Consider the following 25982-nt stretch of genomic DNA (forward strand, 5'->3'; position numbering starts at 1 on the left):
ATCTGTCTAGTGTAATGTAAGCCTTGTTAATAAGGTTTTCGAAGAGCTCGGCGACGGGAGCAGCACCTGCATCTCTGACAGCTGGCTCTCGACGGTGGCGGCATTCTTGACGGCGGCGGACGCCCGGAGCTCGGCCTCCTCCAGCTGGGAGCCCACGGCGTCGGCCTCCTGCTGCAGCTTGAGCACCCTCTCCGCCAGGTCGCTCCGCGCCTGCTCCGCCTCCGCCAGCTTGCCCTGCAGCTCTGCGAGCTGGGCCTCCGCCTGCTTGCGCCGGCGCTCCGACTCCTGCCGGCCGGCGCCCGCCGCCCGCAGCTCCGTCGCCAGGTCCGCGCTCTCCGCCTCCAGCTGCTGCTTCGCCTTCTCCAGCGCCGCCTTGCTCTGCGGCCGGAGTCACCACGCGCACATTCAATCAAACACATTCCGTCAGGGACAACTGGAGATATAACAACCACCAAACAAGTACATTTGCGTGTCACAGGATGCCTACAAATACCCAGGGAAACAATTTCAACAACTTTTTCAGCACTTTTTAGTAAAATTTTCTTGCAACTGTTTTTTATCAAAAGGTCATTTTGTATCTTTATCATACAAAACTAAACACGACACAAAAATGCGTCCACAATTCCAAACTTTCAAGTTACAAAGCCAAAAACCTCTCCACGGATGATTTTCACACGATTGTAAGTGGACAATCTTTTAACACTTTGTAATTAACGCACAACTGAAAACTAAAGAGTTATGACATCCAGCAATGCATTTTGTTTTATTTAGGGACTTTTTTCATGACTCATGTGATTTTCGGTTCCAGTAGACACCCTGATTTACTTATTAAAACTGTAATAATTTTAAAAAAACTTGACCATTTCGAAACAATACAGCTTAAGGGTTACACTGCATCAAGCATTCTTTCAGAATACTGCTTGCAACTAGCAACATTACAACTGAGGCTGTGCAAATACTTTGAAGCTAATAATTAAGTGGTCATGAATTACAATATTATTTAAATATATGGATTTGAATAAGAATACATTCAATGAAGGTGGATTTAATAGTAATTTTAATAAGTGTTAATTTGATTTTAGCTATAGAATGAGTACATATCGCCCGTAACTCTCATTTTATTTGAGATAAGTCGTAACAAAGTAGATGTACTGGAAAGTGTATCTAGTATGTCAAATACTAATTTTAAGAAAATTATTCATTTACATTTACAATAAATGGTACACGTTCTCGTCATTAATTTAAATGAAAGTTAAATTATAGAACTACATTAATTATTTTTTTATGAAATCACTGAGTAAGGTACCATGCTCAAAACTTACAAAAATTTAATTTAGGATAATGCATAATAAAACATATTAAGTGACATGACAATGAAACATAAAATGGCTATGAATGATATCTGACCATGAACGTAAATGAAAATGAATGTAATGTCAATGAATGTATGTACTATGACAATGAAAGTAATCTGACAATGATGTAATTATTTACATTGTAATATGATCTAGTTTTAAAAAAACCCCAATGAACACAATATGATCTCAAAAGTAAGACCTTGATTTTAAGTCTAACCTTGACTGTAAGATCACTTCGATTATAAGATGACCTCTAATGTATGTCAATTTGAAGTATAAAAACTCAAGATATAAGTACATCTCAACTATGTGACCATTTTTAGTTTACAACACTCAGAATTGGACGGTCTTCCACTATTTAATAACCTCCAAATTAGTTTAAAAATTACCAAACTAACATATAAAATGTTTGCTTTTCACAGCCTTGTGAACACATAATTATTATATTTATTATCTACATAGATAATTACTTAAGTTAAATAAATAATTACTACACTTACTACTTAAAATAAATAATCACTTCAGTAACAGTATTGCTGCTAAATTCAGCAGTAAGCCTTACCTTCTTGAGTGAATCCAACTGTTCATTGATAATAGCAAGCTCCTGGCTGTACTTATGCCTTGTCTCTGTCAACGACAGTTCGTGTGCTCCGGCCTCTTCTTCAAGTGTCTTCTTCAGAGTTGCCAGCTCCTGCCAAGCACATAATGTGTTCACATTAATTCACGATTTACCAAAAAATACTGAGCGGCCAGAAGACTCACCTCCCACCGAGGCAATCAAAGGTTAGATTCCCGGCGGGGTTCAACCCGGATTTTCACAACTGGGAAATGCGGTGGACGTTGCGGTGACCTGTGGGTTTTCTCTGGGTGCTTCCATTCCCCCAATCAATTATTTCCACCGCTGCTCCATACCCCCCATCTCATCTCACCTCACACACTTCAACCACCAATTTGGGAATACAGCATTTTAAAAACAAATTCACATTTTCCATAAAATATATTGCAATGGATTTAATTATATTTTGTGGTTAAAAAAAATTTTCTGGATCAATATTTAGAGTAGCAGGTTGCGGAAAATAAAGCTAATAGGAATTGAAGTGAAAGTTTGGTTGTTTGGTTAAATTAAGTTGGCAAGGTTAATTCAGGTTATCTGCGCAGTTATTAAAAAAATTATTTAATGATTTAAATATTTTTTAAAATCCCTTTATCCATACAATTATTGTAGCTGACAGAAATTAACCAACCTTTCACTTTAGTATTATTTTTTTAATTTTCCAGGAGTTGTTACATGATACGAAAAAAATAATTTAGTGGAATTCTTATTCTCTTTCATACTATTCAAATTTTATATTTGTATTCGCAAATAATTTGATATTTGTATTTAATTTAACTTAAGTACTGATATATGCACAGACCTATTTAATTACTAAATAATGACCCTGTTAACCTCATTCATATTTAGTATCGCTTTTAAACAGGAACCAAGAACCAAGTTTCTTGATGTAAATACGCACCACCAATGAAAACCAAACCCACACAGCCCTAGTAATGATAATCATAGTTTAGCTGAGAATGATTTTTTTTGTGCGAATCTAATGAACTTTCTCGACGAAAAATTTTGCTAGCAATGCCATGTTACTCTTATGAAAACAAAAGCCTCATTTCAAATATGTTTACTACCCTAACTTACTTAGATACTTGTTGCATCTTTAGGACATGAAATATTTTGTTCCAAGCAAAAAAAAATGTACTAAGCACCAAAATTTAAAGATGATTAATCATAATATAATAATCCTTAAAAATTATGTATTAAGTGCTTATTATTTTGCTAGGGTGCCATTTACAGAGTTCACAGACATTTCAAAATTATTCAATGACTGTCAAGAGAGTATTTCATTGCTTATGATTTCCCAAATGTGCAGTACTTTTGACCCGTTTTACTTTCTTTTCTAAACAGAAAATGAATTAGAAATGTTACTCATTCAAACATGTAGATAAAATTAAAAAATTAAAAAAATTAAAAATGAGATGGAAAATTATATTATTTTACTACAATTTTCTTGATTCTCAATGTCCAAGTGCCAAATATCCTGCTTGAACACAGCTAAATTGAGTTAATAATTCAAACGACCTCTAACACAACATCTGATGGCACGTCTACCATTGTGAAATCCGTGCACTACAACGCGCGAGTACCTGCTCTCTCTTGGTGCGAAGCTCCTGCTGGGCTGCAGTCGTATCCAGCGAGTCCAGCAGCTCGTTCTTCAGGGCTTCCAGTTCCTCGTTCAAGTCCCGCTTCTGCTTCTCTGCCTTCTGCCTGGCAACCTTCTCCGCTTCCAGGTCTTCCTGGAGCTGTGTGTCAAAAACCATTTTAGTTGTAAATGCTAAAATTTTTGGAAAACAGAAACAGTGCCAATGGGGAGGATAAAAAAAAAATTGTCATCTCGTTTTTAAAAGATTTCAAGTCATAACAATCTTTTTATCTTTCATGACATTAAACAATATTTATATAACTTATCAAAATACACATAATTGTTTTTAATTGACTGCAAGAAACATTTTATATCTGAAATCACTGTCATTTTATATTTAAGTCAAATATTTACAGTCTCATAAAATTCTATTACGTGTTTACCTGAAAAAAATAACACGAGACTGAATATATTGCGACCCCAAACTTTTGATATGAGTTTAGGAAAAAGACTTTATGAATTAGAAATTACAACTCAAGCAACAGAAAATTATTTGAATTATTAAATGTATTTATTCCATATTTACTAGACCTTTTGTGGTGCCACTTTCGTTATTAGAGCGATATTTACATGGTATCTTTTGAAACACCAAGCCTCAGCTAAAAAAAAAAAATTGTCAAAAAAAGGTTTCTGTTCATAAGCAAAGAATGTGGTGATATCCACTCTTGACAAACTCCAATCGCATCCTCTCCTTCATTCTGTATGTCATGCCTGTGCAGAGGTGCCGGAAACCCTGGACTAAAGTGCCATTAAGTGACGCAGTTTACAGGCTGAGCATAAATATTTTTTTAAACTAAGTGAAGGTTTAGAAGGTCGTAATCAACAGCACGTAGTTTTTTCAACTCGTCTGTTCTGAATAGGAAGATACAAGTTTCCAATTATAATGCAAACACCCTATTAGTTTCCACGGTTTTTGAAAAATCATAGCATTATATTCAGGTATTGATCTAGTAGCAGTAAAAAATCCAAGCATTTACAGCTTCTGCTAATGGTCAACACGAGAAGATAATCCAAAAACAAACTCTATGCAAGCTGATTAACTAGAGTCACAAAAACAAAAAAAAACAAAAAATTGCAAATCAGTCAAGCTCTGTTTTAACCATTCACAATGTAGCACATCAAGGGAATCTGTTCTATAAATAATGCACTATAAGATTTTAATATCTCAATTGCCTTTACTTAAGCAATGGGATCAAGACAGCCTTCCTGGATGTTCTCGGCAATGTAAAAGCAGAGCGTATGATGGATTTAATATTTGTGCTGGACACTTTAACGAAGGCACGAAAGCAGGTTACCTCGGACAGCTGTGACTCGAGCTCCCGCAGGGCCTTGTGGGTGGCGGCCTTGCCGGCACCCTCCTCGTCGATGCGGAGCAGCGCCTGGGCCATCTCCTCGTCCCGCTTGCCCAGCTGCAGCTGCAGCTCCTCCACCTGGGCGCGCCGCTCGCTCAGCTGCTCGCGCAGGTCCCCCACCTCCGTCTCCAGCTTGCGCTTGCTGCGCTCCGCCTCCTGCCGCGCCTGCTGGTCCTTGATGAGCCGCTCCTCCAGGTCGGCGATGGTCGCCTCGTGCTTGGCCTTGAGCTTCAGCAGGTGCTTGGCCTTCTCCTCCTCCTCGGCGAGCGCCTGCGACAGGTCCGCCGACCGCTCCTCCAGCACCTTCTTCTCCTTGGCCAGCTTCTGGTTGGTGTCCTCCGTCAGCGCCAGGTCCTCCTCCAGCTTCTTCACCTTGGCGTCGCACTGCACCTTCTCCAGCTGCAGCTTCTGGCGGGCCGCCTCCTCCTCCTCCAGCTGCTCCTCCAGGTCCTGCGCACGCCATTGCATCCCGACACAATTACCAGGCCTGCCCTACACGCCATCACCTGCGAAATATTAGGACCTAGAAAGCCGTCTTACAGTCATTGCATCCGGACACAATTACCGGGGTGTCTTTATTATCAGAGCCTGCCCTACACGCCATTACCTGCGAAATATTGTTTCAACAATTGCCCTAGGACCTGGAAAGTGATACATATTGACAAGAACCTAAAACAGTTAACCTCAAAAGATGAAATTTACTCATAGAGCGAATAACGAAGCGACATGAAATAATCTACAATGAAGAAAAGCTGGAAAAATGTAATCTTATACCTCTAGACTAACTGAAAAACAAGATGATTTTCTCATTATGTGCATCCGTGTCATCACAGATGTAGCTTATATGAGGTTGCCCTGGCACAAACACTAACTTCGTCAACTGAGACACTACTGTACCACTTGTCAATTATTATTAAAAAAACAGTTCCAATAATGTACATTCAAAAAAATGTAATAAGTTAAGTACAAAGAAAAGTCTTTAATCCAGAAAATTCAGGACGATGGCTATGGCAGATCAGCAATTACTGCCGAATTATCAAAAAACAAAATACAGTTTTGGCGGGAATACAAAATGAATGTACCCCTGAAATGTGGAAAGTAACCCGCTATAAATAAAAAACAATAAACTCTTACTGAAATAAAAATGCAGACAACGCAGAAATGCATCCCAACGGCCAAGATCAACAGCCAGAATCCACGTGAAAGAATCTGAACACAAGGGGCTGAACAAGTGCCGGATTACAGAATATGCCTAACCATAGGATTCTGATTAAGAACTTTCAATGTACAAATTATAATTTTCATACTTGCAGCCGGAGGCATCGGTCAAATTTTCACGTGACAAGAGTAAAATAAAGTGATAAACATCACAATAAAGTAACAAAATTTTTAGGAAAAAACATACTTCAGAGCTATCCACATACAATGAAATGAACTAAGGCCACATAGGCTACGTGTATCTCTGCTGGGTTAAAGGAAGAGGGAAAAATTGGACTGGTAAATTATACGAAACAGATTAACGTTAATTCCAAATGAAACTCATTTAACACAATGGTAACATCAGATAAATTAATCATTTTTATTTTTGTTAATCTTGGTTTTTGATCTGTGAGCTGCACAGATATACTGATCAAGGACCGGACAGTGCCCCTATACCTGTATGTTGAGCTGCAGCTTCTTCTTCTCGCCTGCGAGCACGTTGGAGCGCTCCTCCTCCTCCTCGATGCGCGCCTCCAGGTCGTGCAGGATCTCCTCCAGCTCCTGCTTCCTGGCCGCCAGCCGCGCCCGCATCTCCTCCGCCTCCGCGCACAGCTCCAGCTCCGCCTGCAGCTGCTCCTGCAGCGTGGACTTCTCCTCCAGCGCCTGCTGCAGCCGGCGGTCCGACTCCAGCGACAGGCGCTGCTGCGACTCCAGCTTCTCCTTCACCTGTGGCGGCCCGGGCACACACGCGCTCCGTCGCATTGGTCACGGTCAACAATTAAACATACGTATAACGAATTAATGGATCAATCAATGAAACAATGGCTCACTCAATCAATGATACAATGAAGGAATCAATGAATGAATTAATCAATGACTAAACATATGTATAATGAATTAATGGATCAATCAATGAAACAATGGCTCACTCAAATCAATGATACAATGAGTGAATCAATGAATGAATTAATCAATGAATGAATTCATGAATCGATTAATGGTTCAATGAATATGTCAATCAATGAAACAAGGACCAATTAATGATAAAATTAATGACTAATCAATGATACAATTACCGAATCAATGATTGCATGAATCAATGAATGCACGAAATAATGAACCAATCATTGAATTGTGGTTTAACTTTTTTTTCGACATCAAGGTCTCAAGTCGTAAGGAAATTATAAAATGATTCTTCTTATGTGGATGGAGCGGCTAACAGAATGTGTTACTGAAGTAAACTGGATCACCCCTGGAAAATACAGCTACAGTAAAACTCGCTTAAGACGTTCCCGCGTAACACGTTTTCCCATTTATTAAGTTCAAAAAATTATTCCCTTGATCACTTCCATATATCCCTTTGTTAATATTTCCCTTTCATAACGTTTGTCTTTATATATGCTTCCCGCATATAACGTTCAGCATTTGTGGGTAAAAAATAAAATAATATTGTTTATCTTTAAGCTTTTGAACAATTTTTAAGGTTAATTTTAAAAATTTACCTATTTCTAAACGTTTAATACCGTATTGGTCCAAATATAAGGCGGCCATTTTTACATAAACGAGAGATGCGAAAATTGGAAGACGCCTTATTTTCGCACCCAAGATGTCAGCACCGCTAACATTAGTTCCAAGCTGAAAGGTACAGTAAAAACATTGTTAAACATGTTCACGATTTTTTATATTAACTTAATCATCGTTACCTCACACGGGGAAAACGATAAATCCACCCAATATTGCAGTAATTCACAATTGTTTAAAGATGAAAATTAAAATATTTGTTCTTGAGTAAAAATGTGAATGTTGAAGCATCTCAAAATGGCAACCTTTTATTACACAATTCAAATTTGTACTTTTTGTACAATCACGTGTGAACATTTACGGTAATTTAATTTCAGATTTTTAACGGAAATATTTGTACTAAAATATCACAGCTATTTTCAGAACGATTGCTTATGCTTACAAACAGAAAATGTTAAGAACTTTTCGGATGTAATGTTTGGAAATTCACGGCTGCCAACTGTCTTTCCACAATATTTTTTTGTTGTAAAACGAACATTGCCGAACACGCACAAAGACGCAATATTCACAGGAATTTGGTATGTTGCTTCAAAAGCTATTTTAATAATTTCACAGTAATCCACTCTTTATTTATGTAAAAGTCTTTCAAACATAATTATCATAGAATATTCTTTAAAATTCATAGCATAGAATATTCTTTAAAATTCATAGGACAGAGACTCTCTGTCAGAGAGTAATATGGACAAATATTCGCGGTCACGTCACCGAAGTTATTCATGGCCGTATGCTTCACTATGGCAGCTAGCCACTTGTTTTGTTCCGGCAAGCTGCATTCTTTGTTTGCTTTATTGCGTTTAACATACTACTAAATAGTAATACGCAGCTTAAGTGAAACGGAAAGTTAAATGCGGTATACATTAATGCAAAAGGGATTTATCAACACAAAACGTATGTCTAATGAATTTTCACATTAATTTCTACCAAAATTATTTTTACATTTGTTTGGCCTCCTGAAACTGCAGGTCGCCTTATATTCGGGCCAATACGGTAGTTAATTTGAACAGAACAAGATCGTCGAAAAACCTGCGCCACACGCCACACACTGTAATATGAGCGCCATTTGGAGTGACGAATGAGAAACGCGCACGATCGTCGAAACCTGCGCCGCACGCCACACGCTGTTACTTGTGTGTATTTCGACGAATCATATGCCTGCGTTTGTTTGGACTGAGAAGCTGTTCCACCTGCAGAACATTTTCCCCATTCGTGGCTTAACTGACGAATGAGAAACGCCAACGATCTTCGAAACCTGTGCCGCACGCCGCACGACCAATCACCTGCTTGCATTCTCAGGGACTAGAGGCTGTTCCATCAGTACACCAATTTTCCAATTAAAGTCACGTGACGAAAACAAAGTAAACCATATACCACCATTTATTACTTTCTTTGAATTATTTGCGTATAATTTTAAAAACAATAAATGTTAGTTATTGCTTTTTTTGCTAGTGTTTTGATAATACTAATTTTAATGTGCTTATTAAATTAAATACAGTTTTAATAATTCAATTTACTGATAAAAAATACCTATGTCATTAGTTATTCCATTATTCCGTTATTCCAGCATACCAATGATAGTAAGTGTATTTTTGTATGAATACAATACACGTCATTTGAGTAAAATCAATTTTTACGTTGGAAATTACTTTTCCCTTTCAAGAAGTTTTCCCTGTTAAGAAGTTTTAAGCATCCAGTCCCTTGAAAAACTTCTTAACAGGGTTTTACTGTACTTTGCCTGCCTGCAAAAAAATTTAATTTGTGGTTCAGGATGCCAGAAATAAAACACTGATCACCTTGGTGATCTGATTACTCATACATCATTGTCCCATTGTCCCCAACCATAAAGATAAACTGCACCAAAAAAATTACTAAAACATGCCTTCAGAAACAAATAAGTTTGAAACCTTCTTCTGCTATATATTTTTTTTAGCTTTCATCACAAATGTTTTCAAGTGGCTCAATCCAAAAACCACCATGATGCCACATTAAAAAATATGTTTTCCTTTCTGCTGTTTAAAACTGATGAATTTAATTATGAACAGTATTTACCACAACACTTCGTAAACATTCATCAATCTGAAGAACTATTAACTATTTCATTTTGTTTTCTCAATAACTATATCAATATAAATAATGTTTCAGCCTATACATACAATAAGAAAGGACCAATCCATACAAAAAAAAAAATAATACACAACTGTAAAAGAAGAACATTAAGTATAGAACTCAGCATTAGAAGGTATCGGTATTTGCTGTTAGTTCTGGACTGACCAAAACTGCACTCATCCCAGCAAGTTGGCGACAGTGCTGACGACCAGTGGGAACTCTCACCTGCTTCAACTCGTCCTCCTTCTGCACCAGCTTCTCCTCTTGCTTGGTGACTTCGAGCAAGGGCTTGACCTTCGTGTACAGCCGCCACCACTGCCAGTTGCGCAGCTTCAAGTACGCAGCACAGTTGCGCTGGATGATGCGGATGGCGTTGAGCTGCTGGGTGCGCTTGTGGTAGTTCCTGTGCAACAGTCAACACAACATGACCGTCTGCCGCACTTTCAACTCTGTACTTTACTAACATACAGCATTCAGCTGAACTCGAGAGCGATGTATAGTGCTGCCAACTTCTGGGCAAACCCGTCAGTAATCACATTTGTGCATGACATAGGCTGTGTTCCAAATAATCCGCACTCGCACTTGCACTCGTGCTCATACTCACACCCACAATTCCTTGCGTGCAAAGTGCATGCTCCATGCGTGCTCGCCATTTGGAACACAACCATACTCCAAAGTAAACACACCCATGTGATAGGTTAAGGTATTATTTGTGTATGAGGTTTCCTACAACAATGTACAATGCTAACAGCTTCATTAAGACATGTACGTTGGTTTATCCATCACCTAAATGCATGTATGTATGTTTATGTTTCATCATGTTAAAATTAACTAACCTAACCTGTACCTCCGGGTCAATTTCCGCGCTATTTACCGGTATGATACTTGTTAATTTTTGATGCATATTTGTTCCACGTCTTACAGATCACATGAAGACATTGCGTGTTGTTTAATTACGAACAGGTACTTAAATGAAACGTGCATTGTTCATTTGCCATTGTTTAGATCAATAGTCCAGACGTAAACGTAAACAAACAATGGTTACGAGAGTACGCAACGAGCATGCATTCGAACGCACTCAATATACGCACTCGTTCTCGTGCTCGCACTCGACTATATGGAACAACACTCTCGTGACGTCACTTCCGAGAGCGAGTACGTGAGAACGCATGTTTACCTATTTGGAACACAGCCATAGAACACGCGTAAAACAAACATGATACATTTTATGCCAAGTACTAGACTCTAAAAAATTACTTAAAACTTAATCCTCTTAACATTGATGAGCTAATTCGTCTATTTAATAATTTAACATTTTCACAAGATTGAAAACCAATAAATTTTTAAAACTGTAAAATAAGTTTGATGATTTATATTATTAATAAGTACTTAAAGATTTATTCTCTAACTACACAAACTTAATTTACTGTTCAAAAAACTGGTAAGTGTTAAAAGTTAATTTTTCCATAGTAAATTAATAACACTTTGTAGTACCATAACTCATCTAAATCGATAACAATGATGGATAATCCATAATTTTGGCAGCACTGTGTTTAGTTATTGGTCATGCTATGATCCGTTTATAAATACCTTCTCGCAAGGTAGCCTCGGCAGAAAGCTTGGAAGTTCACGATTAGATCAGTGATCTTGTAGTCACGTTCTTCCTCCAAATGTGCTAAAACGCCAGCACGGAAGAATATCTTTGACTGACCAACGCGGTACAAGTTTGGATCTAATTCCAAGGCGTGGATCTGGAAAAAGGCAGAGCATGTTACATTTTAGGAACTTTTGCAAAGGTTTAAAAAGTAAAATCTTGGGAAATCAGTCAAAAGTTACATACCATGTTTTCACAAGCCTTCTTTCCATCCATGAAACCTTTAGGGATGACGTTTGGTGTCAGCAATTCGTACCTTTAAGAAAAAAATTACGAACATAAATCATTATTATTTCAAAGAATAGCACTGTTGCTTTCATAATATTGGTTAATTATATAAGCATCTTAAACTAGCAAAAATTACATACCAGTCCAAATCAAGGACACAATTTCCAACAGTCAGTAATAAAAAAACACTTATAATCATAAAATTTTTAAAATACTGATTTTTAATTGTATTGGTTAAGTGGACCAGATAGCTATACTTCTATTTAATTAAAAAAAAAAATTTAATTCAAGATAGCTAGAATTTAACTCTTTTTAAGATAAGAGGCTTGGAGAACAGCATGCAAAGCCTCAGGTTTTAGGTCATTAGAAGCCCGCTTAAGATTTTTAAAAAAACTTTTAAAAGCCAACACAACTCCTTGTGCAAAGAGGCATGTGATATGACAACCCATATCTACCTTAGTGCTCCAATGCTCCTGCAAATTTTTCACTTCATGCACACGGTCAAAGGACCACCTTAGAGCATGTGGCATTTGCCAAAGGAAAACAATAGTTGTCTTTAGCAGAATTATATAACACTTGTTTTCCAAGAGCAAAAAATACATAGTGAATTCCAGCTTTGCATTTTTAATTCTACTTCGGACATAATTTTACCCTTTTAATCAGTATTTCCTTAATATTTATAAATTACCAAGTACCTTGAGGAACTTCTTAAAAATGATTTTACTGTGTTGCAAATGTTCCAACAGAAAAATAATTAAGACAAGATTTTTTCATAAACTTATTTATACAAATGACTAGGGACAAGACTATATGGTGGAATGTGATAAGTCCAAAAAAATAACCTCGCAACACATGTCATTACAACATATAACATCAAATTGCAAGTTAATACACCATTTAGCCCCTAAATGTAACTAAAAACATGGAATCAATCAACAATTCGACAAAACTTAACTCAAAAGTTATCTCTTCTTATATAAATAAATTAATCAAATGTAATTCATCGATCATGAATTTCGCACAACAAATTTATGAACTTAATTAATATTATTTCGTTTCATAGTGCATCTCTCATCAGTAACACTTCGTACGGTTTCACGTTAATGACTTTGGCACATTTTTCAAATGTACAAAAATTTTGCCAACTGATTTTTATTATCTTTCTGAGTAGGGAGTTCTGTTCTAGACATGCTTATATTACTAATGATTTTACTGTAAAACTTTTTAATGTGTCATTCAAAATGAGACTATTTTGGTGAAATATATAAGTACAACATTGAGAAATATTCACATTCTGTTGAATAAATTCACAGTTTTTCATGAATGAAGATAAGGTAATGAAAATAAAATAAAATATGTAAATAAAAATAAAACCATAAAGTCTTGTCCCTACAAATGTCACACTTGGTGTTCAGGTTGGGCATGTGTCGTTTTGCCTAAAGGCGTTTTGCCTAATTTTAGGCAAAACGCCGTTAAGCAAATCGCCGTTAGGCAAACCGCTGATAGGCAAAATGCCGTTAGGTTAGGTAAGGTTAGCTTAGCTTAGGTTAGGTTAGGTTAGGTTAGGTTAGGTTAGGTTAGGTTAGGTTAGGTTAGGTTAGGTTAGGTTAGGTTAGGTTAGGTAAGGTTAGCTTAGGTTAGGCAAAATGCTGTTTGGCAAATCGCCATTAGGCAAAATGAGGTTTTGTCATCATAGTAACATTTTAGGCAAAACGCCACTAGGCAAATCGCCATCAGGCAGAACTCCGTTAGGGAAAACGCCGTTAGACAAATCGCCTTTAGGCAAATTGCCATTAGGCAAAACACCGTTAGGCAAATTGCCATTAGGCAAAACACCGTTAGGCAAATCGCCATTAGGCAAATCGCCGTTAGGCGAAATGACTTAGGCAAAACACCGTTAGGCAAATCACCTGTTACTCTTCAGGTCACCCGGAAAGCATGACGTTACCTCTGCCTGAACTCCTGGAAGGGAATCCTGTTGGGGAAGCCCTGGCGGCAGATGCGGATGCCCTCCAGCACGCCGTTGCACCTGAGCTGGTCCAGCACCAGCGGGGCGTCGATCTTGCCCGCCCTCTTCTCGTGGTTGGGGATGATGCAGCGCACGAAGTTGGGGTTGGTGTTGCGCAGCGTGACCATCAGCTTCGCCAGCTGCTCCTTGTAGAGCTGCGAGACGGTGCGGAACATGCCCTTGCGCGTGCGGGCGCCGAACTGGGTGTCCGTCAGGGCCTGCTGGGCCATGCCCACGATCTCCGCTGGGAACATTAAACATTCACGCCCGCCGTCAGACACCCCCGCCAAAAAATCGAACACACTGAAACCTCATTTAAACCCTTTTGAAGCACACAGAAATATATTAAAAATAATTTAGAATCTATCGTGTAACTTTTGGCAGACATGGCAGAAGGAAAAATTAAAGCAGCCAATGTTGCTTGTTCTTGTTAGGATCGCCAGATAGCAGCACAATGCTTACTCACGCGAGGTATTTCGGCAATACCACTGAAACATCGCGAATAGTAATATTTTTTCAAAGTGGTATCATAGAAATACCACTAAAAAACAACAGTTTTTAAGGGCTCTGCCTATCTGTGCAGAGATACAAGCAATTTGAAAACAGCTAAAGGTATCCGAGTTGTGTCAGTTTACAAGAATACACCGAGAGCGAATGAAAGGATCTGTTTCCATACTTCAATTTTAAACTGTATCATATGTTTACAGAATAATTCTTAGGCATGAAGTGCTCGTTAAGAGATTCTTGAAAGTCCTTGCAATACACCTGCATCTTATGGTTACCGCTCAAATGTCATAGTTTATCCTATGCAAGAAGACTATTAACTAGTTCAGAACCTTACACCTAGAGACGATACTGCGCTAAAAACACCAGCAAGTGTCACAATTATCATCCCGCCTCACTAACAGACACATACCTGACTAGGCGGGCCCCTTAATAAAAACCTGATTACACAAAACTTATTAAAACAAAGCATTTTACAGTCCCAAAAAATTACACAGGAGTTAAGTGATAAATAGTTTGTTTAATACAAAAGTGGAGTTTTATGTAATGCAAAGTTGTTTTTGTTCCAAGGGTAAATAATAGCAAGTACTAAAGGATGTTTAATACGAATAAACAGAGCAATATAAAGAAACAATGTGAAGTTTGAATTAAAATAATACTGATGCCATTGCTTTGGTTCATTGTACGTTGGGAAGGAAATGTTTGAAATTGTTATTCTTCCAAAATGATGGTAAGTTTTTTTGAAGGTAATTTCTTGACTCCTTTTAATTTTTTTGCCTTAAATCCTTATAAATAGATACAGTATAAAATATATATTTGGAGTTATAAGTAAGTACACCTATCATCAAATTTTATTTTACAAGCCCCTTTAAAAAAAAACTTTGGCCTTTATTTTAATTCACAAATTCTATAAAAATTTTGAGTAAATTTTATAATAGTTTGGTTACAACAAATTTCATTATAGCAAAGTGACGAAATTATACTCTCTTCAGGTTTGTATTATTGAGGTTTGACTGTGATCATCATTTCAACCCACATGGCCATCGAGAGAAACTAAGGGCCCAGAAGCAAATAATTATGTCGGGCTCCCTCCCTATTCCTTAAGGATGTCTCCTGGATGCTGGAAGAAAGACACTGTAGACATTTACCTCTATGACTCTAATTTAAAAAGTACTTGGGATTTTTAATTTTGGTTTGCGCAGGAAAGGAATAAAAATAACATTCAACTTCAGTCTGGTGGATTTAAGTTGCCCTGTACACGCATTTACACTTTTCTTATAAATTTTAACTAATATTTTACACAAAATTAAAAAAAACTCAAACTTATAACACAATCACACAATATTTTTTTCAAATTGTGATAAAAAAAAATTTAAATGCCTCTTAAAAGTTTACTGTGGAGCTTCATTATAACTCTGTTAAGATTGAAGAAAATTGTGTCGTATAAAATTATTTAAAAAAGTTTAGCTACAAACTTAATTCCAAAGCATGAGGATTCTGAAGCTTTAAATTCCTGATTTGAACCTGTCTGAAAACAAACACATTGTGTACAGTTTCAATGAAAGTTACCATCTTTCCAAATGTAGGCAACAAAAGGATCTTGAGAAGCTTGCAGGAGCGACACCACGTTTTCGTTGAGAGGGTCCATGTTCTTCATGAGCCACTTCGCAGCCGAGTAGTCGACTCGGCCGGCATAGTGGATGACTGCAAAGTCGGCGACGCCGCGGAAGTCTGTCTTCACAAATTTTGGGTGGATGGAATGGGCGGCGACGAGTTTCTCTACAAACGACTTCTCGGTCGCCTTCGGGAACCAACACTCTTCATCCAAAAGCGCCATGATACCCATTGGCTAAGAAACAAAAATTGTAACCATCAGCAAAACACTACAATACATGCTACTTGACTGTCAAAGAAAGGAGCAATGCACTGTAATTAAATTTTAAAAAATTAAAATGTCCCACACACCTTGTCGATGAGATCAATTGTAGGCTGAAGGTCAAGCCCAAAGTCAATAAACTTCCATTCAATTCCTTCTCGCTGGTACTCTTCTTGCTCAAGAATGAACATTGTGTGGTTGAACAACTGTTGCAACTTCTCGTTGGTGTAGTTGATGCAGAGTTGCTCAAAGGAATTCAGCTACCAAAAAAACACACACATTTATGTTTTCAATTTACAATATTACTTTTATATTATATTATATTATATATAGACATACACACACACGCATATATATGTGCTTAAAGATAACTGATAATTCCAACTATTTTACATTTTTTACTTATGCAAATATTAACATCAATTGTCTAATTTATTTCTTTGGGTGACAAGGCAGTAAGGTTAATCTCGAGACATGCAGAGAAAATTTTTTTTGTAACCAGTTAAACCTAATAAACTTCTAAGACAGTAAGTATTGTTTTCCCTACTTAATAACTGAAGGATTAATAAATCATGTTATATCAAAGTATTTGTACACCATAATATGTAATCAATTATTTTTAATGGTTATAACTAAAAATTTCAAATTATGCATTAACAATATGTAGTAAATATTATGCAATATTGTTACTACACTGTAAAAGTTATTTTTACATAATTTCAGCACAATTTCTGTTTACAAGATTTGAATAAACCAAACTAGTGCACGTCTGACCAACTTTAATCTTTTCAATAATTGTTGTTCCATCTAAATACATTATATTAACAAGCATCTCTACTAGTTTTTGCATAAGTATTTCTATCAACAGGGTTTGTTGCAAGGTTCACGTAGACTGTTTACTTGCACGTTCAGCCGGAAGGAGACTATCTCACTTCCTATACAGCATTTCTCTAAAAAGGATACTTATGTACAGCACAATTTTTTTTAATCACCACTCCATATACAATGTCAAAATTAATGCAAAAAAAATTTATTGGTCGTGATAAATGCACCAGTACATGTTATTACTAAACCCTGTTTTCGATCACTATACACTAAATACTGAACATTACTGAGAAGTGAATTTCATACTCGGAAGTTAATTCGAGAACTATGCACACCTACCTCAAATATCTCGAACCCAGCCATGTCGAGAATGCCGATGAAGGAAGCACCCTGCCGCTTGGTACGATCCAGCGAGCGGTTGATGCGGTTCACAAGCCACCTGAACATCCGCTCGTAGCAAGCTTTCGAGATTGCTTCAACTGCAAACTCGACCTGGAAAAGGGGAACCGAGAATGTAAGATTGTAAAGAAAGTGGGCGTAACTAGGCACTGCCCAACACCACTGCAGTTTTAAACTAGCTCAATAAAATATAATATTTGTTAACATTTAAAAAAAAAGGCCACCACAACAACAAAAAATAGGGATGACATTAACTCTAAAATTCACAGCTGTAATATTAATGTGGACTAAAAAATGTTCATTTTAAAATGTTAAGACAGTCAAAATGAAAACAGACAAATGCAGTTGAGCATTCGTGATCTAAGCCAGGAATTTCGATCCTCAACTAAAACATGGCTTTTAGAGGGAAGCAAAATATAATATTTGTTCAAAAGTCTCAACCAATACACTTGTGTACTCTGACATCAATGTACAAATGTTCAAAGAACAAAGTATTATGCATAAACATTATAAAAAGTAAGTGGGTTAAAATAGTATAATGTAATACACAGTGTCTCTCAAAACTTATAATAAAAATACATACAATTTTAAATATTTTGAGCCTAGTAAAAAGAATTAAAGTGAAGTCTTGTTTCACACTTGCATAACAACAGCAAAATCCAAATTAGCAACAAAGAGAATGTCATACTATTTAGTTCACAATAAAAAAAAAATAAGGACTTACAGACATTGACTACAAATTTTTACCATAAACCACTGTCACCTTCGAACCTGAGCATAACACACACCTGTTCCTTGGTCTGAGCTTTGGTGACAAAATCCCGTCCGACCTTTATCCGAGGTTTCAGGAAGGCTTTCGTCATTTCCGTGACACTCAGCCCAAGCAGGTGCGCCACCTTCTGAGCCACCGTGTTGTCGGGCAAGGTGGCCTGGTCGGAGTTCCGCTCCTGTTTGAACTTCATGTTGCCAAACATCATCACCGCAGACACCACGCGGAAAATGGCTGCAATCAATCGTGGTACACTCGGTTGTAGCTCCACGGTCCCGTTTGGCACTTGCACACACTTACGCATGCCAACCTGTATGTCATTTAAGCCAAACAACAATCTCACCAGAGAAGTCGTCACTGGTCATCCCCATGATGTTCATGGATTTGCAGGTCGCCTGATATTCCGCTCCATCGTCCACTCCCGGCACAGCCAAGTAACCATTGCTCAGGAACGAGTATGTTTTGGGATCCTCCAAGATGAATTCCTCTGAATACACAAAATTAAATTAGCAAAAAAAAAAAAAAAAATCAAATATTTAGCAAGTGAAAAAATTGCAGTATTTTGAAATCGAAAGCTGGTTTCTACAAGCATTACATTATAGACATTCCCAGAAGTAGTTTACCATAATTTCATATTCTAGCTCAAATTAAAACCAAAGATTGAAATATTTCCATCAGAGAGTAAAAAAAAATTACTTCAGGTATTAACACAGTTCATTCAAAAGTGAAGACAAGATAAACCTTAAATTGTTATAGTATTAACAGTCAACAAGACAATAGTACAAATTACTCACGAAAAAGTAAATAACAACCCAGAAATGGGGTAATATAGGGATGTTCCCAACACAAAACCAAATGACCCATGTCTAAACAGTGTTTGTCCCTCATCACTAAAAAATATAGAGAACACAAATGTATGACCTTAGAAACCAGAGGCACCTCCAGGAAAGCATTTTTTGGAGAGGCTATCTTATAAAGAAGTAAGCAGTTGTTTTAAGTTATTAATTTTAAATGTTCTGAAACTCTTCCTGTGTATTTTTACTCCATGCGGGAACAGAACATTTTTCTATATTAGTTTGGTTTAATAGTCGGTAAGTTGATGTGAAAGGAAAAAAATCAACCCACTACGTTGAAGAAGCATTAAGAGGAACATAATGACCTAAAGCCAAATCTACCATTCCCTCAAAATCCCTGCATGCATCACGCCCACTAAGCCTGACACATGAAATCAAAGAGCCGAAAGGTAATCGTAAGATGCACAAAGATATGTAGAGGTCCCTATTAGTGATGCTCTATTATCTGACCTTTCTTGCCCAAATCTGAGAGTATACAAAGCGTGGAAGGGCAAGCAGGCAAAGGGAAAATTCTGGAGCGGTCCCCCAAAGGGGTCACTACCACTGACAGGGATGGGGGAAGGGGGGTGGATGAGAAAGAGAGAGAGAGAGAGAGAGAGGAATCACAGTAATAAAAGTCTAGTTCAAGGCATATCTTTAGATACTTTCTTCAGAAACTGGCCACAATCCTCACTCTTTTGCTTCTATTTAGCAAAGCCCTGGTTCGTAGGCAAGAGAGACTGCTTCAAGAAGACAAAAGGCCTTCCAAAAGTCACTTCCCAATATCTTAGGGGGGAAAAGGCAAAAAAAAAAAAAACTGCAGCTGCTTGGAGCCATTCCATGTTTTACTGTCAGATATTTATGGATTTTAAAGGCTGTGTGACTTACTAACAATGTTGGTTGTTTTATGTTCTTGTCATTACTATTATTTGAGGGTTTACTCTGTAAATTTATCATGCTATTTCTCTTGCATGTTATGTTTCATTTCATTTTCCCAACAGACAATCATCTTATGCTGAAAAATTCATGCAAGCATTCACAGTTATGATCACTTGCGTAACCGTTTACAGCTGGAAAAAAACATTTAGTAGATATCTGGTGCCTACAGGAAAAGCCTTCAAATAATAGTAATAACCAGAAAATGAAATAACCACCAAAGCAAGTAAGACCGAGCTATAAGTGCGAGTAAAATCAGACATGTTCAGGCTACAGTAAACAGTCCCACACAAAACACAATTCCATTCCATTGGAGGTTGGTGGTGTAGTGTCCAATGCAAGCACACTGAAGATTTAAGGCTCTCAGGAAACTGTGCAGAACACTTACTTTTCTGGTCCGGCGTGGAACCAACAAGAAGCTGATAAAATATGTGAAAAGTTCGTTCATCCTTCGCCTGCCTGATTGCTCTGGATTTTTCCAACAGGTAGGTCTCTATGTTGGCTCCAGCGATGTAACCCGAAGCATCAAAGTTGATACGAATAAATTTTCCCTGAAAATTTCATTCAAAAATACAAACAAAGGAATTAAAAATAATACATTAAAAAGTCACCAAAAAAAACAATGCAACACTTAAAAACAAATACCACTATTAAAATGTGCAAATGGTAAACTTACAAATCGAGAAGAGTTGTCATTCTTCACCGTCTTTGCATTTCCAAAAGCTTCCAGAATTGGATTTGCCTGAAGAAGTTGCTGCTCCAATTCTCCCTACAAATAAATATTTAATGTAAAGCACTTACACCATCATAATGAACTGCAAAGGTAACAAATAAATTGGAGGGGTGTGGGAGGATAGAGAAATAATTCTTTCAAATAAAAGTACTAGAAGGAGAGTTCACTTATACCACAATATTTTGAGTGAAACTGATACCCATGTCAAATACTTCCACCCTAAGTAAAAGCCTGACATAATATATATTTTATTTTTTAATTAAAAACTCTTGTAATCGTAACTAAATTCAATCTGCAGAATATAGAATGTACGTTATTGCCGTCTATTTTATCCTCACAATACATTCCTAAATTTCACAAGGCAGTAGAAGTAGTTTTCATCTTGCACTGAAACCATAATCTTGCTCCTCTTTCTGTGTAAAATGGCTAGTAAAATATTGTTACGATCGCGCTTGGCTGCAGTGCTTGGCGTCGCCGCGCTCGTTCGGCCTGTCTGCGCCCCCTTTCACCTGCATCCTCTCTCTGGTATCTCGTGTCATACTATCTCGCGACATCCTGACCTTCGCAGCGCGCACCTGCCTCAGATCGAGTTACTTAAAAGAGGCCGCACTGCGGCATAAAAGGACTCAGACATGTTTATCGGTGCGTTTTGTGGGAACCCGATGCTTGTTGCGTTTATCGGCGTTCTTTGAGCAGCCGCCGCGTCCTTCGACAGGACTCACGACGCGTTTCTGGACATTTCGACGGCGAAGGTCGCGCGATATCTCGGAGACATTCCCGATTGTTCTGGACGGGAACCCAAGGGCTATATAAGGAGGTTGGGCCGACCTTCGAGTCAGTCAGTCGGAGACTGAGTGAGTTCTCCCGCGGCGGAGATCCGGGCGATAGTGCCGCGGGTGCGGCAGAGTGGCGAAGTCCTTGGACGAAGGTTCCAGGGCAGGGAGTGAGTGAGTTCAGTGGAGTCGGGAGTTTTCCCGCGGCGGAGTTTCCGGGCGATAGAGTCGCGGGCGCGGCGGAGTCCCGAGCGAAGTTGCGAGCGAGGCGTCTGCGTCGAGTGGGATCCTCGGTGAAGGCAAGTCTCGGCGGCGGCGGAGTGTGGCGACGGAGCCCCGCGGCGGAGACCCACGAGGGGTGCTGCGGCGAGAGTTGCGCCAGAGGTGCGGCCCAGCGAGGTGTGTGGAACGAGTGACTGGGGAATAGACATTTCTTTAAGTGTAGTTAATTATTTGCCATCTTAGAAGATTAATTGTAAGTGACAAGTAGTGGTAATAAATAAAACTGTGTGTGTGATAAAAATCTTTAATTGGGCTATCCTTTACGAACCCTCGCGGTAAATCGTAACAATATTAAGAAATCTAGTTCCAAATCTATTATGTATACCCTAAGTCATGTTTGCTAACCTAATCTCTTGTTTGCTACAAGGGCAGTAAATTTAATGCTTTTATTCGTAAGATTATTTGCAATATAAGATTTGATCCCTTTGGTTATTCTGTTTTAAGTATGTCCACCATTTTTACCAAAAACACTAAATAGAAGCAAATTGCCTAAAATGATGTTCTAAAATCTCCAAGAATACGAAACAATTCAAAAATTCACAAGACTACACTGACGATTTCACATTTTGTTCAACTGCACAGCTCAAACTGTATTTTCCTCAAATCGCAGTTAGCTCTCTGTAAACACACTTTCTTAGATTGTTTCTTCTGGCAGTACCTTTTTTTTAATTGATCAGATAAAATAGTATTAATACCTATTACAGTGAAAATATGGCCACAAAATGATCATGTAGCCATGAGCTGAAGGAAAACCTACCAAATAAAAAATCTAATTACATTCCAACCATGGTTTAAACACTTTACTGCATTTTACATCCAATTTTCCATTGTCCAAAATAATAACTATCCAGTAGATTTTGCCTAAAAAATTTAATTTCCTACAGAACTAAACGAAGCACTCCAATTAGCATTAGGTAAATGCTGTGTGTACAAGGACCAAAAAAATTGAATCCACAACAAAATTTAGAAACAGTGCAAAAAACAGCAAATAAAAAAGAACCCTACTTCAAAAAAATTACACATTGTAGGTTCTCCTCAGAAATGGCCAATAACTTGAAAGCAAATAAACATAAATAACATGCCAATAACAGATTTTAACTTGTAGATACTTGTAACTGTGGTACAGAAACTGTTGGTTTCATGTATAAACCTTTCTGCTGTTTTTTACCAGTTATGTTAAATTACTATTTTTTCTTCTTAAATTATATATATTTTTTAAGAAATATATTGAACATGGGGCTATGGAAGTTAAGTTGTAAACATTGGCCATCTGTGGAAACACAGAAAATTAACTTAAAGTGATAAACAATAATGCAATTAGTCAGGCAATATTTTAATATAGTTGCATGACTTTTCGCTAAAAGCAGATAACGAGTACAATACATCCATCTCAAAAAATCAATAGCATAAAAGCAATTTGCAATGCATACAAATTGCAATAAAACCACAGTAAAGACATGAAACTGAAAATGCAACTATTGTAGAGTGAAGCCAAGTCTAACAATATATATATATATATATATATATATACTGGCTTGGAAAAGGATGCTACATGCAGGAGTGTACGCAGAATTTCAACATTTGCCTTTGATACAAAATATTTAATTTGGATAAAAACAGCTATTTGAAGTTAGGGGGAAAATAAAACCATCAAAAGAGACATCTACAATATTAATTTAACTAACATGACAATCTGAAATAGTGCATACCAGTACATACCGCATAAGTCGAGGAGGACTACACAAGCAGCATGAAAAAAGCAACCAAAAAAACTTTCTTTAGCATTTTACAAAAATGTATAATTTAAAAAATTAAAAATACAGTAAAGCAACTTTAGTTTGGGATTCCATACAGAGCTACAGGTTTACGTTTAATTCCTTTCCAAAATACGCATCACAATACTTAAAATATATGCACTCAAAAAACAACTTTAAGTACGTTACTATAACACACACAGCTTATTGCAAAAACTATTTAACTATAGCCTGTGGGTACTAGTAATAGTAACGTAATTTCCCAGTACAGGTCCACGGATAATGATAAAATGCAATCATTTGCTATATAATGTTAGGTTGAATTTTAACATACACTGTTAACTGTCAATATAAATATACAGTTGGCTGCCAATCGCAACATAAAATATGACTGCAATGTTGCCACATTTATCCAAGCATATGCTTGGCAAAACACCGATTTCTATATTGACAAAAGTAAATTAAGCAGTCCAGTACGAATCACTGGTCTAGAGTTCTGTTAAAATTTAACATGTTAAAATTTCACATGTAGTGACCACGACCTTAAATACACTTAGTAAAAACTGGCCATTTATCTTTTCTTTCAAAGAAAAAAAATAATAGTTAAATAAAACTATCTAAGTGCAAGCCAGACTAACACCGAGAGTCCCATTAGATGCATACTTTTCATCTTAATTGCAGACTGTTTTAGTTTGAAATTTTTCTTAGTATTTGTTGTTTTAATGTGAAATAACGTCCACATCCACCAACAATTTTGTATTTTTCGCAATCACCATTTTCCAGTCAGAGCAATGCAAAAAAAAATTTTTAAACTGGTATAAAAGATCTTGCACCTCAAAACATCAACTAATAATATTTTTAATAGTCAGGTTCCACTTAACACGCTTTCAGCTCGACAAGACCATTTAACTTGCACTGAGACCCTTGGAAAAAAAATTCCAAAAATTTATAAAACAATTTGTAGTTTTCGGTCAACTAAGTTAAATGAAATTTTCAACTTCTGTATTATGTAACAGTACTCAATATTACACACAAATATGTCAAAATGATCATCTTCACGATATACTCAACATACTGCACAAAATGTTCTTGTTTGCTTAATAAGATGAATTACAGACGAGAGAAAGTGACAAGGAAAACATTAGTTCCCAATTTAATAACTGAAAAGTTTCTCCTTCCAGTAATTCAAAATACACCTGAAAAATTTTTTTCCATTAAAAATAATTTAAAGAAGTACCTAATTACAGCAATACAATTTTACTACCACCATATATTTCTAAAATATTGAACTACATTATCTTTCTCTTTAAATAAAAACAAACATTTCCTGAAAACCTTGAAGCTACTGTGGAAAAAGAGAATAACGTACACCATTGAAAAAGTAAAAAATGTATAAACCAGTAAGTTAATCCAAGATATCAAGGAATGAAACACAAAAAAATGAACCATAAAATAATACATACACCCAACCAAACCTTTCATTTACAATCGCTAAGTTTTGAGCCCAAATGTAAAAAAAAAAAAATGTACATCACCCTTTAACAGAAATGGCATGAATTACACTAAAAAAATAAATAAATCCAACATAAGATAACTGTAGTGATAAGTTGTGGAAAAGCAGGATTTGACTTTATGAAAACTGGCAAATTCCAGAAATTAATATGATGAAATGTTATTACACTACACATTTTGTAACAAAATGCAAGAAAATAAAAATTACACAAAATATTTTGTGGCCATTGAGAAAATGAAATCATCCACCTTAACTGTGTTCAGGGTGAGAACAATGCGACTGACTTGTCTTGGCTGTCTGAAGAGAATGTAGAATTGGCGAAGGGAACTAAAATGGGAAGGAAGACAGGAGGGGTGGGGGAGAGAGAGAGAGACGGGAAGAAAGAGAGGCGAACAAGATGAGCGTGAAGTACTTACTATGATGAGAGCTGGACTCGGCCCCTGGAACATGGCAACATGCAGTCAACGAGCCAGCGACCAGTATGCAAAGAGAGAGAGAACAAACCACATTACAAATCATGCAGTGATGCTACGCTCGTCCGCCACAACCTTGAGCTCCGTCATGATTCTAACCGACTTTACGCTGCAGCCAGGATACTTCAACTCGAAGGACCCGACACCGTCAAATTTTGTCACTTTTTAAATTCATAACCAAATAAGAATGCTAGACGTAGTCCTCTTTCATTGGCCAAAATAAAATAAAAACTTTCCATTGATTTAACAATCCTGAAATTAATAAACATATTAAAACAATTATTAAAAAAAGTGACATTTTCTCACTTGTGTACCTGCTACAATTTATCTGTACTGCATCATATCAGAAACAAAACTTATGAAAAAACTCTTTACGAAACCTGATAACAGAGAATGAACAGTATCAAAATTAACAAAATTCAGTTATTACAAATAAGTTTAATGATATCTGCCAATAAACTGTATTATTGTATTACTACTTTAATTTTCTAATAAAACAAAAAATAAAAAATAAAATAAATTTTTGAAGCATTTACAAGTAATGTAATTTAATATTGAGAGCAAAAGTGAACAAGC

The 25982-nt window shown here is 37.0% G+C and overlaps 1 protein-coding gene across 1 annotated transcript in view; it reads right to left on the bottom strand.

Moving 5' to 3' along the window:
- LOC134537689 (myosin heavy chain, non-muscle) overlaps positions 1-25982 on the bottom strand; it is a 160856-nt gene that overhangs the window by 25620 nt on the left and 109254 nt on the right. Inside the window, exons 4-20 of the mRNA XM_063378406.1 lie at positions 25350-25373; positions 20555-20647; positions 20267-20429; positions 18453-18596; positions 18129-18343; positions 17281-17433; positions 16206-16376; positions 15810-16089; positions 13677-13980; positions 11687-11756; positions 11437-11597; positions 10072-10249; positions 6619-6888; positions 4906-5412; positions 3555-3710; positions 1921-2049; positions 67-378 (exon numbers count right to left, since the gene is read on the bottom strand). Coding sequence (XP_063234476.1) covers positions 67-378; positions 1921-2049; positions 3555-3710; positions 4906-5412; positions 6619-6888; positions 10072-10249; positions 11437-11597; positions 11687-11756; positions 13677-13980; positions 15810-16089; positions 16206-16376; positions 17281-17433; positions 18129-18343; positions 18453-18596; positions 20267-20429; positions 20555-20647; positions 25350-25373 — 3330 coding nt within the window. The remainder of the gene's footprint in view (positions 1-66; positions 379-1920; positions 2050-3554; positions 3711-4905; positions 5413-6618; positions 6889-10071; positions 10250-11436; positions 11598-11686; positions 11757-13676; positions 13981-15809; positions 16090-16205; positions 16377-17280; positions 17434-18128; positions 18344-18452; positions 18597-20266; positions 20430-20554; positions 20648-25349; positions 25374-25982) is intronic.

The sequence above is a fragment of the Bacillus rossius genome, chromosome 12 (genome assembly GCF_032445375.1).
Source record: "Bacillus rossius redtenbacheri isolate Brsri chromosome 12, Brsri_v3, whole genome shotgun sequence".
NCBI lineage: Eukaryota > Metazoa > Arthropoda > Insecta > Phasmatodea > Bacillidae > Bacillus > Bacillus rossius.